General features: G+C 40.0%; 1 protein-coding gene across 3 annotated transcripts in view; it reads right to left on the bottom strand.

Moving 5' to 3' along the window:
• Positions 1 to 123: 123 nt before the first annotated feature.
• The window catches only part of piwil2 (piwi-like RNA-mediated gene silencing 2), a 37067-nt gene continuing 19422 nt past the window's right edge, over positions 124 to 17768 (bottom strand). For all 3 annotated transcript variants that reach the window (XM_019885141.1, XM_019885139.1, XM_019885140.1), the window contains 16 exons: positions 16750 to 16874; positions 16350 to 16430; positions 16155 to 16268; positions 15188 to 15376; positions 14146 to 14230; positions 12816 to 12908; positions 12467 to 12607; positions 11812 to 11925; positions 10929 to 11117; positions 10223 to 10324; positions 8113 to 8229; positions 5714 to 5802; positions 5467 to 5572; positions 3851 to 4104; positions 1636 to 1743; positions 124 to 579 (listed from right to left, as the gene is read on the bottom strand). In XM_019885141.1, the coding sequence (XP_019740700.1) occupies positions 423 to 579; positions 1636 to 1743; positions 3851 to 4104; positions 5467 to 5572; positions 5714 to 5802; positions 8113 to 8229; positions 10223 to 10324; positions 10929 to 11117; positions 11812 to 11925; positions 12467 to 12607; positions 12816 to 12908; positions 14146 to 14230; positions 15188 to 15376; positions 16155 to 16268; positions 16350 to 16430; positions 16750 to 16874 (2064 nt within the window). In that variant the 3' untranslated portion in view covers positions 124 to 422. The remainder of the gene's footprint in view (positions 580 to 1635; positions 1744 to 3850; positions 4105 to 5466; positions 5573 to 5713; positions 5803 to 8112; positions 8230 to 10222; positions 10325 to 10928; positions 11118 to 11811; positions 11926 to 12466; positions 12608 to 12815; positions 12909 to 14145; positions 14231 to 15187; positions 15377 to 16154; positions 16269 to 16349; positions 16431 to 16749; positions 16875 to 17768) is intronic.

The raw sequence follows: 17768 nt of genomic DNA, 5'->3' as shown, positions 1-17768 counted from the left end.
ATCGTCAATTCTCCCAGGGAGTTTCGTCTGTGCTACTCTCCGCACATCCTCCAACGAGGTGTGGATCTCCAGCTTCTTGGGGAAATTCCCAGAGCTTGCCGATCGGAAATGACAGGCAAAAGATGGAGCCAGAGAGGGACAATTTTCCTCGAGAATTTTAATATTCTGCCCTCATGAGGATAAGCGGTTCGGATAATGGATGGTTACTGTCAGGTCATACAGACAACATATATCAACATATATGACAATGAATGTTTTTTTTAAAGACTGCAAACTATCTTTATTAATTACTATTCTATGAATTATTTTAAAATAACACTAACAGTTTTCATGAAACAAAGCATTTTCATTGACACCATAACCAGTTAAGTGTAAACAAAAACGTATCACAAAAACAATTAATTTTTAACATAACTTGTGTTTCAAAGGAAGAAAAGCTTGTCGGCCAACTGGATGGATGGTTCAGAATGAAGGTACTGGCCTGAAAGGTAAGCCAGTTTGTGTGCATATTTGCACGGTGCGGGAACGCGAATCGTGCCTGGCCAGTTCCAGTACAAATGGCACATTTTGAAGGTCAGCCTGTTGGAATATAAAAGCCAGTAAATAAATGAAATAAAATTGTCTGACAATTGGTAGGAGTACAGCAGAATGCTGCATGTAATCTCTGGTTGGACACCCACTCTGAATTGTGTAACTCCACTGTCATAGAATTAATTGTCATCAAACGAAATCATGAGTTGAATTAAAATCTCTCTTTGCAATATACAATAGGGCTGACCAATAGTGATTTAATATGTGATTATTATTTATGTTATCGTTATGTTTGTTTTTTTTCAGCTGTCCTCTTTAGAGACTCTGTATGCCTTTTTCTGCCGGAACAGTTTTTTTGTGATGTATTCATCATTTCTGTTCACAAATCCTTTAGCAATTGCTATTTGATCAATTTTATCAGTTCAGTCGCTGCATGTTAAGAACATGTTTAGATATGACTTGGATGAATCAGCCATCAATCGGCAAGTCAAATTTTCTTGTGCACACTTAAGCTTTGTTGCTACTCTAGTAGTGGACAAGGTCTTAGACTGACCATTGGCTACTTTTAATCTATTAAAGGAGGAAGTGTGTGTCAGACGGGGGGGGGGAGAGAGAGAGAGAGGGGGGGGGCATAAGTAGCTAGATTTGGTTACTGCGGGAGCACTTTTGATTCCCACCGGCCTGCCATTTCCTTTTGTTTTTTGTTTCTTTTTGCCCTGCACCAAATCGCTGCCTTTGTGATATGAACCGACATCGACACAGACATCGAATGTCGTAGAATGCCATTTTTCTATTCGATGTCGGTTCCATTTCGATTAATTGTTCAGCCCTAGTGTACAACATGACAATCATAGGGAATAGGAATGGCCAATCTCATTTTATTAAATATGACAAAGTAACTCATAAATAAGAAACTTTGTAATGCCAAAGCAATCTCGTGAAAGAAATGTAGCGTAAATGCTTCTGAATTCTTTTTCAACGTCGAAATTTTAGGACACTTGATAACATACAGTGTATTGCATTGTGGCTCATCTGTGGGGAAGCAAATTACTGTATTTTTAAAAGTTCATCAACAGGATTTAAAATATTTGAGGAAGAGGAAACCTTTGCAGATGGTCTGGTGTGAGGTTTGCTGTATTGTACAGGGTAATGTAGTGGGTAGGAAGTCCACATCCCTGCCGAATGTGATGTGCCATGAGATAGAAGTCCATCCTACATTATGTTGAGAAAAGAAAGAAGAGAGACTTGTAATTTAATGAGAAGACAACTCTTGCGGCACACTCACACAAGGCCCCTTGAACGATAATGGACTTGAGTGAAATTCAATCTCCCACTTGTGACTGATCCATCCTCTTTTCTCCCCTGCTTTTTCCCTTCTTTTTATTTATTACTTGAGGACTCATCGCCATTAATTACGATTGCTTGCCGGCATGTGCCTGTGCATGCCATGGACATTTGGAATTATTGGGTGATTTATAAGATAGGATATCCTTTATTAGTCTCGCAATGGAGAAATTCCCAATTCACAGCAGCAAAGTTATGAAAGGAAGAAGACAGATTTATCGATTTAATCAATAATTACATTTTTTTTCTGGTTCCAACTACAGTGACGCACTGTTTACACTGACGACATGGTGGCAAACCGACAAGAGCTGGCTTCAGAGGAGTAGTCTGTGGGCCCTGGAATTATGCTGTTTGATGACTCTGTGCAGTGGTAAGAGTCAAAACACAGTCCTCCCCCCCAATTTTGCTGCTGTAGACTGCAAATTTCCCCAGTGTGGGACAAATAAAGGTTATCTTATCTTAAGAAAATATTGATAAAAATATAACTTTCGTCCCGTGGCTCATGCTAAAAATATGCACATTAGTTTTCAATATCATATTAAATCTTATAAATAACTGAAGAAAGTAGAGATGCATTTTTCATGTAAATGCCGTAATCCGTTCCAAGCCCCCCCCCCGCCCAAATTCACACATAAATGTTTTTGAAAGCATAAACATGCATAAAAATATGGAACAAATACATGTTACAATTATATTATTGCACAATAAATGAGTTGTTCATAATGTAAAAAACTAAGAATAAAGAATAAAAACGATGGTCATTTCACTTTTAACTGCGTCATCAGTTTTTTGCCCTCTTTAGTTCATGTTCTCTCTCATGTTTGTTTATTGTTTATGTAAACAAACAAAACAAGAAATGTTTTTTTGCCTGGCGTTTTGTAAATAACTGATCCAAGGACGTTTGCTTTTGTCGGCTTTTAACAATCCTTTGAAAATGTCCAAAGCCAACATCGGCATAGTGAGCGACCGCTCGACTGGTGAACAGTTTTTCTGGGTGATTCACATTTACGTAAAACTATTGGAACGCCTCAGGGCCCGAGGGGCGAATGACGAGGACTCTGCATAGACACATCTCTATGTATCTACACACATAGACATATACGGCAGAGGTCCCTCTTAACCAATGGGATGCCAGGAAGATGTTTGGCAATAGCCAATGGCAGAGCAGCTAAAAGCAGGTTGCGTTTAGGAAACTCGGAGCTGCGAGTAGCAGCCCATACAGTATTTTTACTTTTCGTGTCTTGAAATTTCTTTCGTAACAAGAGGCAATATTTTCCTGTTGAGGCATTTCGTAACGTGAATATTTATTATGAAGAGATGTTCGTAATTAGAGGTACCACTGTATATGCAAGATGGCAGACTCATCAACGGGCAAAAGGTTATTGCGTAATATAGAATCCGGTGAGAAACATTGCTTTGTGTGTAGCCCCTGCAAAGAAATCTACTGCAGTGACATGTTATAATAAAGACATGGGCTCGATTCATAGAGTTTATGCTGCAGTCGCAACACAGAGAGGGCAATCAGGCTGGAATTGCACAAAGTTTTGTGCAAGCACATTCTGCAGACAACCCCCCCCCCCCCCCCAAACATCTTTATAAACAATATCTATCTCTACACACATACACGTACTTGATATGCAAGATTCATGGACAGGCAGCACTTTTTGCAGGTCCAAAAACGTATTGCCAAGTGGCAAAGAAATACAAGTAGTGTCGACAGTTCAGGTGTGTTTTGTTTTTTTTTTTTTTTTTACTTCAAGGCCAAGGTCATCTTTTTTGTCAAATATGCTTTATGTATGACATGCTGTGTTTAGGCATTGAAATAATTCTCATTGTGCATGGATTGTTCAGACATGCACAGTGAGAGAGTTTCACCCTGTTATGGACATATTTGTATGTACTGTGTGCCCCGATCCTCGTGGGGATAAGCAGATTAGAAAATGGATGGATGGATAAATATATGAGATGCACTTACCAGTCTTTTTGAGTAAGAGTGTGATCCAAAACAGTTCCGGGTGAAGGTGCGCCAAAGCTGCTTCCAGCACAGGAATAGAGGGTAGTGCTGATTCTCTTTTTGACCACAATGAAGACAAGCTTTGGCTCATAGCTGGGAAACGTCTCAAAGCATTTGATCAGCTGTGGGATCTCGTACTGCTCAACAATCTTGAGCTGACCATCTGACACGCCATCCCGATACACCACAATCCTTTCTGGCAAGTAATGGTTGACCTATGTAGAAGGTTTATACACAGGTTGATGTAGTGGTTTTACAGGACAATGTTGTCTTTAAAATGTGATATTACATGCACATTTCTTTTCCATATAACATTGGAAAGTACAGTACAATTCATAAAGTGATTGGCTCTCTTAACCTTCCCAGTCCAACATCTAGTGTGTATTTGAGCCAAGTCTATACAAGTGGCAGCCTGCGAGCCACAGGCAGCACGATCGCAAACGCTGAATGGCCCAGCAGCACAAAGAAAAAGCAGCATGCGGTGATTTTACTATTGCATTTGTGGGACAAATCAAAATAATAACAACCACAATGACAATCACACATTTATTTCAAATTCCTTGGCAACGTTTGCCATTTTTGTAAACAATCAATTCCAATCTGGACGAATGATGTCACAACGCATATTGAATAGCAACGTCATTTACGAGCACGGCTATCAGGAAACATGGCGCCTTACACTCCTAAGATGGTTTGCATTTTATATGAAAGGATAACAAACTGGGCAACTTGCAAATTATATTAATATTTGATCGAAAGGAGGAAACCCTACCAATACGCAAGATAATTTGCACACACAACAAGCGGTCGCGTTTTTGATTCGAGTTGGAGTGCTCAACCCATCAGCAGCGGCAACCTAACCAGGTCCTCTGTCAATACTCCAGGGAACTATATAAGGGCCATTTCGACCTTATTGTGGTAACTGTTGCACATTCTGCCTGTATCAGAACCTGGCAGTACTCAGTCCAGTCTATCACCAGTTTCTCCTTTCACTGAGGCAGGGAAGAGTGAGTTCCCAGATCATAGTTGGAACTGAGTTGATTGTACTGTATTTTTCACTGGCTGCCATAATTCTATTTACATCATATGATTACTGGACGTTACTGTGTAATTGCCACAGAATTGTATTTTGTGAATTAATTATTCACACGCACTGCATATTTGTATCTTTTTATTTTGTTTGTTTATTTTCTGATTTTCAAAACAAATCTAGCTTATTCCCCATTGCACCCCATCAAGGATAGGATGTGGACCTCTTAAGACCACACTATTGGATTTAAGAGAAGATAAGAAAACCTTTATTTGTCTAACAGTGGCGAAATTCCAAATTTACAGCAGCAAAATTCTGAAAGGGAGAAGTAGAACTTTCTAAGGTTATGTTACTTTTAAAAATGTATCTTGCACATAAGACATAAAACAAAAGTAGATGCTAATCTACTTGTTTAGTCTCCCGCCCCCCCATTTCAACACAAACATGTCTTATACCACTGACAATGGGCTTAACAAAACTACAAATACTGTAACCACATTACTGTGCTTAAAATGAATTTCCAGCATTGATAGGTAAAAGCATATACCTCATGATACTTGTGCAGTGCATCCAACAAGCAAACTGTGAATCCATTGATGAGTTCTTCATTGGGTCCTTGAAAAGTTACTCTGGAATACCAGCGAGTTATTGAGCTATTAAAAGAAAAAAAAAGTTTATAACCTTCCAAGAAACACAATACTATTCATAATACAGGCCAAGAGAGGGGGGGGAGGGGGGGATAGATTTGCAAAGCTGAACATGAATAACACCAATAAACGGTGAATAAGACTGACCTGTTTATGCTTGCGACAAAGCCCATGACAGATTGGCGAGCCTTGCTGGTGTCATGGTGGACATCAACTCCCACCACCATTAAGTTTTTCTGTTATGAGGGGTATGCAAGTAAAAATGCAATCACCCATACCTTCACCACAAATGGTGGAGATAAAAACACACCCCTCTTCAAATTCAATTTTTTTGTGGTGGGTGGGTCGGTCGCGGGGCTAATTAAGACGAAGAGACAGCTTCAGCATTATGACAAATTGTACAACTCAACTGAAGAAAAAATCTTTCAGAAGGAAAAATAAAACAGTTACATTCGCTTGGTTGCAGAAATGCACACACCTTCAAACTAATATTTTCTTGTAGCTTGGTCACATTCATGGCGAAAAAGTTGTGAAATAAACAGTCGTCTCTTTTTTAAAATCACACAAACTTGGCAGTTAAACAGGGGTGTGTAGGCATTTTATATGTCAGGTCTTTGTTTATCATAATTGTTTGTCATGTGCAATACCAGTGTATCCTATACTACCGGAGACAAATTCTTTGTGTGTTTTACATACCTGGCCAATAAAGATGATTCTGAGATAATTTTCAACACACACACACACACACACACACGCACACACGCACACACGCACACACGCACACACACACACACACAGCTTTTTCTGCACAATAAAGCGCACCTAAAAGCATTCAAATTCCTCAAAAGCCAACAGTGCGCCTTATAAGCCGATGAGCCTTCTATATGTGTCAATATTCCGATTTCTTGGACGTAGTATTTTAAATGTTCTGTAAAGCGCTTTGTTGCAGCTGCAGCAGTTGTGAAAGCTGTATATAAATAAAGCTGTATTGTATTGTATTCCTTTAGCGTAGCTCCATCTAGTGGATACACAACGCACCACAGCAACTACAGTGATCCCTCGTTTATTGCGGTTAATGGGGACTGAGACCACCCGCGATAGACGAAAATCCGCGCCCCCACCCCGCCCCCCTAGGAATTTGTATGTAAGGATTTGTGGGTACCAGCATGTTTAAAATATGTAAACAGTATTTATACTTTACATATTTGAAACAAAGACTATAGCAGTACCAGTGTTGTGTCCAAGGACCGGCAACCCGAGGCCAAGGCCAAGGACTTGCCTCCGAGGCCAAGGCCAAGGCCAAGGACTTGGAAAATTTTCCGAGGCAAGGCCAAGGCCAAGGACTTGAGAAATTTTCCGAGGCCAAGGCCAAGGCCCAAGGACTTGCTTCCGAGGCCAAGGCCAAGGACCAAGGACTGATTTTGAAACTGAGGCCTAGCCCAGGACATGTATAGAACAATGCCAAGGACCGGCTCGAGGAACACATCCCTGAGCAGTACACATATTGCTCTAGTCTTTGTTTATATTTACTTAAATCTTAAATTATAAAACCTTCTACAGTAATTACTGTAACATTTATCAGCATTGACTTTATGCAACTGTGACAGTGTAGCCTCCATTAGCCTCCAGCGAGCTGCTGGCCAGCTATTCAGCAGCAGCCGATGTGTTTATGATAAGACAATTAAGTAGGCAACAGACATTGCTGCTTTTTTTCTTACAAGCCCAATCACCCCCCCACCCTCTCTCTCTCTTGCACTTCCCCCAGCCACACACACACACACACACACACACACACACACGCACACGCACACGCACACACACACACACACACGCACGCGCACACACACACGCGCACACACACACGCGCACGCGTGCATGCACGTGGGCGCTCGCGCGTGAGTGCATGCACTAACACACACACTAGCACGAGAGCGCACACACACTCACTAACACATGTAGTAAACACAACACTGATCTAGGCAAACACTTGATTAGACACTGATCAAAGAGTAACCCATGTGGTAAGACAGAAGGGAGGGTGCTGGGCAGGGCTGAGAAGATGCACAGCCAATCAACATGGCTGTGCATCATGGGATAAATCCACTCCTGCTGTCATTGGTCGACGTCGGCGCTGGGAACCAATCAAGTTACAGCCATGAGCAAAACCTCTGAGTCATTCTGCATTTTTTTTCTGAATGCAGTACTTTGGAAAAAAAAACGCGATGCACCGAGGCCGCGATAATCAAAGCGCGAAATAGCGAGGGATCACTGTATTGCAGCTTCTATGCGCCTTATAATGCAGTGTGCCCCTATATATGAAAACTGTTTAAAAATAGGCCTTTCATTGAAGGTGTGCTTTATACTCTGAAGCGCCTTATAGTGCGGAAAATACAGTGTGTGTGTGTGTGTGTGTGTGTGTGTGTGTGTGTGTGTGTGTGTGTGTGTGTGTGTGTGTAGGCTTGAAGAATGAGGGACTGACGTGCCCACCACTGCAAATATCTGACCCGCCGTAATAATGTATGGCTGTTTACAAGCATGGGGCTTACCAAAGGCACACCGACAGTCCAAAGTTCCCCTCCTAATTTGCTGTTCACTTGCAGGAGTATCTTTTGGGCCACACTCCTTAATTTCTGTTGCTGGGAAATTGTCCGGACATTGATCGCCTAGCAAGCAAACACAATACTAATTAATAGATTGAGTATTACAAAGTCTAGACTGGGGTGTTAAACCTATAGCATAGTGCATCCACAAAGTTTTCACAACATTACAGTTTTTTCCATGTTACAGCCTCATCCCAAAATGAAATGCATTCATTTTTCCCCCTCAAAATTCTACACACAACACACAATAATGACAATGTGAAAGTTTTTTAGGGTTTTTTTGGCAACTAAAAAAAAAAAAGAAAAAACGAAGACCACATGTACAAAACCAATCCCAATGAAGTTGGGCCATTGTTTTAAACATGGTCAACCGACAGTATATTTCAGTGAATAGGCTGTTCACGTTGATAAATATTATTGTTTTTAGGAAATAATAATTAACTTGGAATTTTATGGCTGCAATATGTTCCAGAAAAGCTGGGGCAGGGTTATGTTTACCACCGTGTAACACCTTTTCTTTTAAGCAACATTCAATAAGCATTTGGGAACTGAAGACATTAATTGTTGAAGCTTTTTAAGTGGATTTTTTTACCATTCTTGCTTGATGTACCACTTCAGGTGTTCAACAATCCAGGGTCTCTGTTGTCATATTTTTTGCCTCATAATGCACCACATATTTTCAATAGGAAGACAGGTCTGGACTGCAGGCAGGTTAGTTTAGTAGCCGCATTCTTTTACTACGAAGCCACACTCTTGTAACGTGCAGAATGTGGTGTGGAATTATCTTGCTGAAAGAAGCAGGGACGTCCATGAAAAAGATGGCAGCATATGTTTCTCCGAAATCTATATGCACCTTTCAGCATTAATGGTGCCTTCACTGATCATGTTCCATCGGCACTAACACAGCCCCATACCATCACAGATGCTGGCTTTTGAACTTTGCATCCATAACAGTCCGGTTGGTTCCATTTCCTTTTTAACTTTCAACAGAATAACGACCCAAAGTACACAGCCAACAAATGAGTGGCTTCAGGATACCTCTGTGAATGTTCTTGAGTGGCCCAACCAGAGCCCAGACTTGAATCTCATTGAATATCCTTGGAGGGATCTAAAAACGGATGTGCGCCCCATCCAACCTGATGGCGCTTGAGATGCTGCGAGGAGGGATGGGCAAAACTGCCCAAAGATATGTGTGATGCCCTGAAGGCAACAGTTATCTACTGTATATATTTTTTCTTTAACGGTTTCTCTCTGGTATGGCAGTTATATGGGAAAAACTATACGTGGGTTTAATGTGTTAGAAGTGTTTTGAGACACTGTCATTGATGGAGTCTTATCTGCCGATGTCATTTCCTGTTTGGTCTCGTCCGGTTTGAGGGTGAACACAGGGCAGACATATTTTGTGTGCTATCCACCGCCATCCACGGTGAACCATTGTAGAAGTAATGCCATAAGTTCAATAATGTTCATTTTAGAGGTGTTGTGAAAGCCGAGATAGTGACGTTTTGGTTGGATGTGTGGTTTATTGGGGCTGTGCATGTGTTGGTGTTTGTTACAACTGTGGACTGTAGTTGAATGGAACGATTGATTATGATGCCCTCTACCGGCTATTTTCTGCCATTGCCTTTGAATGATGGAATGCCAAGGAACAGATTGTTTGCTGGTGTTTGTGCATATAATGATGTGAATTTGTGTATCTTGATTGCGTTCAGGTATTGATTGTTTTGAATCTTCTTGTTTTCGGTTTTCACCAGCATGTATTTGAAGAATTGTGGAGGTAAATGATCAAACTTACATCTCCTTCGTCTTGATTGGCTATGGTATAACTTGGTAAGTCCGTGTTTTTGAACACACTGCACGAGAAAACTACAATAGGTGTGCTAAGCTTGTGGCATCATATTCAAATAGACTTAAGGCTGCAATAATTGAGAAAGGTGCATCAAGAAATATGAAGGAAAGGTTGTAATACTTGTCTGCAAAACTAATTCCAATGAAGTTGGAGCATTCAACATAAATTCACTTGGGGTTTTTTTTTGTGTGTGTTACTGTATGATACCTGGGATGGGATGGGACTTTTAACACAGCAGAGCTTCTTGATGGCACTGTAGAGATCTTCTCTGTTCCCTACCAGGATGCATACTACAAGTTGCAAAGTAGGCTGGAAACAAGAATACTAATAGTAAAAAAACATGACAGGATGTCTCTAAGTGCATTTTTTCCCAACACAGCTAAAATATATTTTGTTTGCTCATTTATAGACAAGAATCGACATCTGAATTTTTGGGATTTTCAATTTTCTCCCACCCTAAGAAATGGATGTAAATAATCAGTTCCATGGTCAAACTGTCACTGTCATGAGAGTCCGAGGAATTCGGGTACCTTTTCTGCCTCAAGTACCGGCCTATTTACGTGAAAACTGCTAAGTAGTAGTAGTCCAGCTAACCACGGCAACAATTGTTTATTTTATGCATGACAATAACAGTGCCAATGGCGGTAAGAAGGCCAACTTCAAAATAAACCTTCTATTAACAAATACTATTTGGACATCAATGCCTAGGTACACTTTTATTAATTATAAGTTATTCCCGGCAACGTGTCGCTGTGTCCCGGCTGCCTTGACTCTGTTTGGGGTCATTTGCTGTCACAAACTGTTGCTACCGATTTCAACAACACAATGTAGGGGAAAATATAATGAGAATATAGTATTGGCATGGAATTGAGGAAAGAATAATATTTGCCTATTGCTAAAATGTATGTCTTACCTCACTTGTGAACTGTGAGTGGATGCTCTTGACATAGGATTCTGTGCGATCATCCCTCAGCTCTACACACACAGGACGAGCCACTTCCACTCCAAGAGGCCCACCCACTTTGTGAAATGTTGAAATGAACTCTGTAGCCTGGTCTGCACAGCGTCGAGGGTAGAAAATCGCCCACGTTTTCAGGGGCACCTAAGAGACTGATTTGTCAATGAAGGCAAATGACCAGAACACATCTGGCTAAACTAAAACAATACCAACACTGGTTTCTGTGTAAGCTTTTAAAATGAGTCATTTCTATTGCGTTATCATCATGTTTAGGGATAAAATGGTTTACTTAAGTCTTCAACCTAAGCGTTACAATTTCAAATTTCAATTACCTTTACTTTTTAGAGTATCTTGGAAAGTTCTTGCTTACTGTTTGCTCAAACAACTTTGGACCCCAACTTTATGGTCATGGACCATGCTACTTGAAGGCACAACACACATTTGTACAACAGTATGGGTAATTGCACGATCAACTTTTGGCTGAATTAGATTCTAGAAAACTAGTTCTTTACATTCTTTTATTTGATTTTTTTCCTCGATTTTATAATGCAGTTTCTTTCGTTAAAACATTATGAAATCCTTCTGTGTATCGAACAGACAACTTGCATTAAAGGGTGGACAAATTCTGTTAGACAGGGGACCAAGGCAATTCTCCAGTACATGCCCCAACAGCAGGAAAATGGCAAAAGTACCCGGACCAGATTAAGATGACCAAGAATAACTCAGCAACAAAGACACACACCTAGGTACAGTAGTGACCATAATCATGAAAATGATATTTTAAACGAGGTATCATTTATGATTCAAGATGCATTTATCAGTTGTCCCAGTTACTTACAGAGCCAATTGGAGCCAGCCTGACAACCTCTCTGGACCAAGATCCATCAGCACCAATGGTCAATGATGATGTTTGGACACAGATAGTTTCAAGAGGGAGCGTTCTAGCCTTTAACTGAAACAGCGAAAGTGAAATGTCATCAGAATCAGATTTATTAACATATCAGAGCGCCCGCAGATGCAAGGGCAAGCCTTATCAGTCTCGGGCTCCCGAAGGAGGGGTAAGGATAGGAATGCAAGCGCCCGAGCGTATTTTTCGATCCAGGGGAAAATCCAGATAACAGTTGTTTTGGGAACAGGCCATGCACAATTTCAGACAATTTAGCTTGTGACTTGCAATGGCATTTATTAGCCAAATCTTCGATCAATCATTCAATTTATTTCAGGCCGGGCCAACTCCTCCTTCATTCTTTTCCATTTTGTAAAGTGACTCCAATGCCGCATCCACTTTGCGATTGAGTTTGGTCAACACATGAGTCTGAGTGTTGATCATCCACCCTACACCATCCAGAAAGGCCTGCAGCTTGTTCCCTTCTAATGAAGCTGCTCCCGCCAGCTGAACTTCATTAATCTGGTCTGGATTGGCTAGCAAATGCATGCCATACTTTAACATAGAATTTGAGTAAAATATTGTCATTGACAATAGTACAACTTACTTGCAGTATTTCGGAGCCAAATTCCAGGCCCCATTGGGCGATTTCTTTCTGGCTGTCAAGGTCAGAGCTTATGTTCTTCAGAAGTTGCTTTATTGAATGTGTGTGCTGATCACCATTTACATTAATGTGCATGGTCAGGTCCTAAAATATAAAATATACAAAATTTACAATTGTAGCCAACCAAATGCCTTTACCAATCACATTTAGAGTGAGGCTTCTACTTTTGAGTCTACTTTCCATTTAGATGAGCTAAAAACAGTTAACCAAGAACTAGATAAAAAATGAAAACTGTGGTATAAAAACTTTAGTTTGTGTCTAAAATAAAAGCTGACACGGTGATCAAATGTACCTTCATTGATCTGAAATCCTTCTTCATATTTTCTGGGATCCCAGTCATGAAAGAAAGCTCAGGAACAATTAAAATCTCTCCAGTCAAGACTTGCTGCAATGAATAAGTGTTATAATTATTTAGTCTTGCAACAGTGACATTGTCTACAAACCCAACTTCAATTAAATTGGGACATTGTTTGCCATAAAACAGAATACAATGATTAGCAAATAATCATTCACTTAAAATGTTATGTCTGCAACACTTTCCCATAAAGCTCGGACTGGTGGACTGAGAAAGTTGAGGAATGTTCATCCAACACCTGTTTGGAACATCCCACAGGCGAACACGCTAATTGGGGACAGTTGGCTGCCATGATTGGGGATAAAAGGAGCTTCCCTGAATTGCTTAGTCATTCACAAGCAAATATGGGGCTAAGTTTACCACTTTATGAGCAACTGCATGATAAAATAGTGCAACAGTTTAAGGATAATGTTCTTCAACGTACTATTGCAAGGAATTTAGGGATTTCGTCATCATAATATCGTCAAAAGGTTCAGAGAATCTGGAGAAATCCCCACATGTAAGTGGCAAGGAATTGAGTTTGTAATCAACATTTTATGGATTATTTCTGGTTTACGTTATTATTTAGAATAAGGATATGATTAAGACAACTAAATTGCAATACATACAATGCTTGTGGAGGCTCTCAGTCGTACAGGAAAGTTCCATCGTAGAGAGGGTTCCATCAGTCGTCATCTGTACTTGTGGGTAAAAAACAAAAAAAGGACGTTTCGCTTCTCTCACAGAAGCTTCGTCAGCGGTAGACAACTCTGAAGTCTCTGTGAAGACTCCGGGAAATTGCTCTGCGCTAAAAGGCTGAGCGTGGCCTATTTTGTTTTTTGTTTTTACCCACAAGTACAGATGACGACTGACGGAACCCTTTCTACAATACATACAATGGAAATAGTCTACACTTCTTTTATAATGGAAAAACAAGAACAAATATGAACGTCCAACTGCCATATTTTTTTCATAAGGAAAACAAAAACACTGGTTATGACAAAAAGGACATAACAAATAAAAATCCAAGCTTTATATCTATAGTTAAAAGGGAATAAACGACTTGACGACAGTCGGCTAAAACTTGTTGCAAAATGCCACATCTGCTGCAATTCAGTCATGTTTGGCCTTGTCGCTCAGTATGGGTTTCTAAGTACTACTATTTGAATTATCTTTGCATTTCCTTTGAGATTTAAATGTCAACTTTGTGTCGAAAGACTCAAGAACACAGACACTGCAAGATGTGCTGTATTGACCTTAATAGACTAGAATTCAAAAAAATGTTTACCTTTCCCCCTGGCTTAGATCGCTCCTTTGGTTTATGCATGAGAAGAGGTTGGTCCATCTCTTTAATAATAATTCCATAGTTCTTGCTGTGATGAATTCACAATGAAAGATAATGATAATGTTAAGTTTCAAACAATTCAAATCAAAGTCTAAGCGATGTAAAACTATACATTTAATATCATTTCAAAATAACTTAAAGGGGAAGTCAACCCTATTTAAAAAAAAAAAAACATTTCTCTGCGCCTTCACGAGTCTGAACACTGCATTCTAATTCACATTGTGTTTGTGCAATACGAATTAAGCAGCAAGATCCATCTGTTTTAAGCCATCTTGAGGCGGCCATTTTGCCACTACCTATCGGCTGAAATGACATCACAGTTACTCAGGGCCAAGATAACGACCAATCACCTCTTTTCCGAAGCTGAGATATACTGTGTGTGTGTGTGTGTGCGTGTGTGTGTGTGTGTGTGTGTGTGTGTGTGTGTGTGTGTGAGAGTCCCCCCCCGCCATCCCCTTCTCTCCCTCTCCCTCCCCGCGTATCCTCACAATGGGCATGTTGGAGACTATCCCAGCTGTCTTCGGGCAGTAGGCGGGGTATGACCTGAATTGGTTGCCAGCCAACAAACAAACAAACAAACAAACACACACACACACACACACACACACACACACACACACACACACACACACACACACACACACACACACATCGCTAACTCTTCCACTCCTGCAGTCACAAGGATGCGCTTATTTACCGAAAGATGGTACCATTTGATTTTATGACTGTATGAATATGTACAAAAGTAGTACCCAAAAGAGTAACAACTTTCTGTGAGTACAATATGACTCATATCATTGCATTCTTTTAGTGAATTAAGTCCTTTGATTCGGTCTGGTGTGGACGCTCATGCACACGTAAGGTGGGTCCTGTCAAAAAAATTCAAACGCCCAAATTCTGGTACAGGCTGGAGTACTTTAGGCCATGTGTTTCAATGTCTCCCGGCCCTGCTCAATTATGATCATCTCAAGGACAGTTGACGCACCTGTAGTAATCGACAAAAGTGGTTTTTGTGCCATCCATCAAAGTGAAGGTGTCTTTGGGTGATTTGTCCCACTCAATGGCATCAACGCGGTAAGTCCGGTTATTGTAGCGGGTGATGATGATGCTACCAACAAGTTCTTTGGTGCATTCATCTCTAAATTTCTCTTTGCTTTGTCGGTAGAGAATGTTCCTGGCAGAAGGAAGGAAACATATCAAATGTTAGTTTTAATTTACATGTCTCGTCGTGCTTTATGTATTTTGAAAAAGGCAGCTTTGCTCTTACTCAAAAATCTCTCAATCAATTGATCATCCAACAGGTTGGTATATTGTTATTTGCCATGGAATTTACAAACACAGTGTGCTGTTCGATAAATACCATAGATCCTCAAAACAACAACTGTTCATTGTAATGTGACGCCCATCTTTCTGTTTTCATTAGTTGTTTTTTCTGTGTTTTATATACCCTTTTAAAAAGCTAATCGTTAATAAACCTAAGAGGAACATGAAGAGTGCCGGAAATAAAACAGCGAATTATTGTTCATAAATAGTACTGTGGGTACATTTTATATGAAATGAGAATGAATACAACTAAATTAGACAGATGGTTTAAAGCAGCAAATGCCAGATATTAACCAAGGTTTTGGCTGTGACATGGTCGGGGTGATGAATGTTCACAAGTCATGTGAATTTGTGATATTAGATGTGAATCACCAAAGCGAAAAAAATATCTATATAAAAATTTATATATACATATAATATATCATTTCTGCACAACTCAATAAATGTCTGCACCTTGTTGCCTTAAAAAAAATCACTACTCCTACAGTTACCTTTTCATTTAGTCAATATCAAATAAATATTTAGATTTACCATTCAAATTACAAAGTATAAGTCTATATAAATGTTTAGATTTAGCTTTTTTTTTTTTTTTTTACTTATTTTGTGTCAGTGATGTTTCATTAACTCACATGACATCCAGCACGGAGTCATTCCGCAAGACTTTGTGAGACACATCAACACACAGGTACAGACCTCCATCTGTATGTTTGATAGACGTTGAATAGCCTGGCCACACCTGCAGTCTACAAAAAATTCACACGAGGTAATTAGTTAAACAGCTTTGAACACAAGTGCCCCATGGAAACAGATCAACATGTACTTGCCGATGTTTTCCAAGAACTATTGCATTTTCTGGATCATAATGATTTCTCCCTACCAGTTTCAATCCAATCATTTTCATGACCCTTGAAACAGAGAAAAGAAAAAGAAGCACACATGACCGTGTTTGTAGAAACATTCATCCATTTTCAACACCGCTTATCCTGAAGAGGGTCACAGGGAGTTTCTGGAGCCTTTCCCAGCTGACTTCAGCCGAAAGGCAGACTACACCCTCAACTGGTCGCCAGTCAGTCGAAGGGCACATATAAAGACAAATGACCATTCACGCCTACATCCACACCGTCCACTGAACCCATCCCACGCTGCCTGCATTCAAGTAAGGCGAGTGTAACATTGCACCATCAGCGACACGTCGAAACAATATATTTAAATTTAAATACATACCTCCTGAGAACAACATTGTAGAGTGGGATGCACAGATCACAGCTGGGTGGCAACATCTTTGTCATCTGTATTTGGATTTTGATTTCTTCATTGTCGGTTCTTCTCAAACTCTTGAGAACCACCTTCTGTGCATTAACCTAATGTTACTTTAAAACATTGCCACAAATGTATAGTTTGATAAATACGAACGATTCCCAAATTGTGGGCTGAGCTCCTAGATGGGCTCCCAACTATTTGAGGGAAATTGTGTCAATCAACTTCCAAAGCTAAGGCAAAAAAAAATAGTTTTCTTTTTCATTTTCTCTCTTTTTAAATTTTTTTTTTGGACTAGTGAAGAGAGTGTATATTTAAATCTTGCGAGTGGTTTTAAAACCAGAAACTCCTTAAACATTTGCATATTCAGTAATCACACACTTTATAGAGTGACATGCATTGTTTCCCCCACAATTTGTGATGCTTGTGTGTTTGTGTAGCTGTCTTAAAAACTAGTGAAGTTCACATTAAAAAGCCTCATCAATTAGTTCGAACACTATTTAAATGGGTTGGAACGCAAGATCCAAAACTTGCACAGTTAAACTTGTCTCGTGCATGTTCAAGCTTGTCTCACAAACTAGTTGAGCAGAGCTTGCTACATGGCTAAAGTTATTGACTGCGAGCGTAACATGATGTGATTACTGTGGGAAATAGATAAGGACCATGCAAGTGTGCCAGTGGCTGCTCGATCATTTTTAAAAAAAGTCATCACATCCACTGGAGAAGCAATTAATGGGAAAGAGAGACACGAGTGAATCTCAATGACAACAGACTGTTGAAAATCAGGATTAGGCCAAACAAAAAAGATAGTGTGCTTCCAGTAACATGAAATTTCAGCATAGGGTCAGTAGGTCGGACAAAGTTTTTTTTTTTTTTAATCTTTTTTTTTCCCCCCATCAAAAATGTAAACAAAATAACCATAAAACATAAAACAAGGAGACATTGAATCCCCCCGCTCGCCGCCTATGGCGGCGAGAGAGTTGGGT

This window comes from Hippocampus comes, unplaced genomic scaffold (genome assembly GCF_001891065.2).
Source record: "Hippocampus comes isolate QL1 unplaced genomic scaffold, H_comes_QL1_v1.1 scaffold45, whole genome shotgun sequence".
NCBI classification, from domain to species: domain Eukaryota; kingdom Metazoa; phylum Chordata; class Actinopteri; order Syngnathiformes; family Syngnathidae; genus Hippocampus; species Hippocampus comes.
The sequence above is the reverse complement of the archived record's forward strand: the minus strand, read 5'-3'. Positions and strand labels throughout refer to the sequence as shown.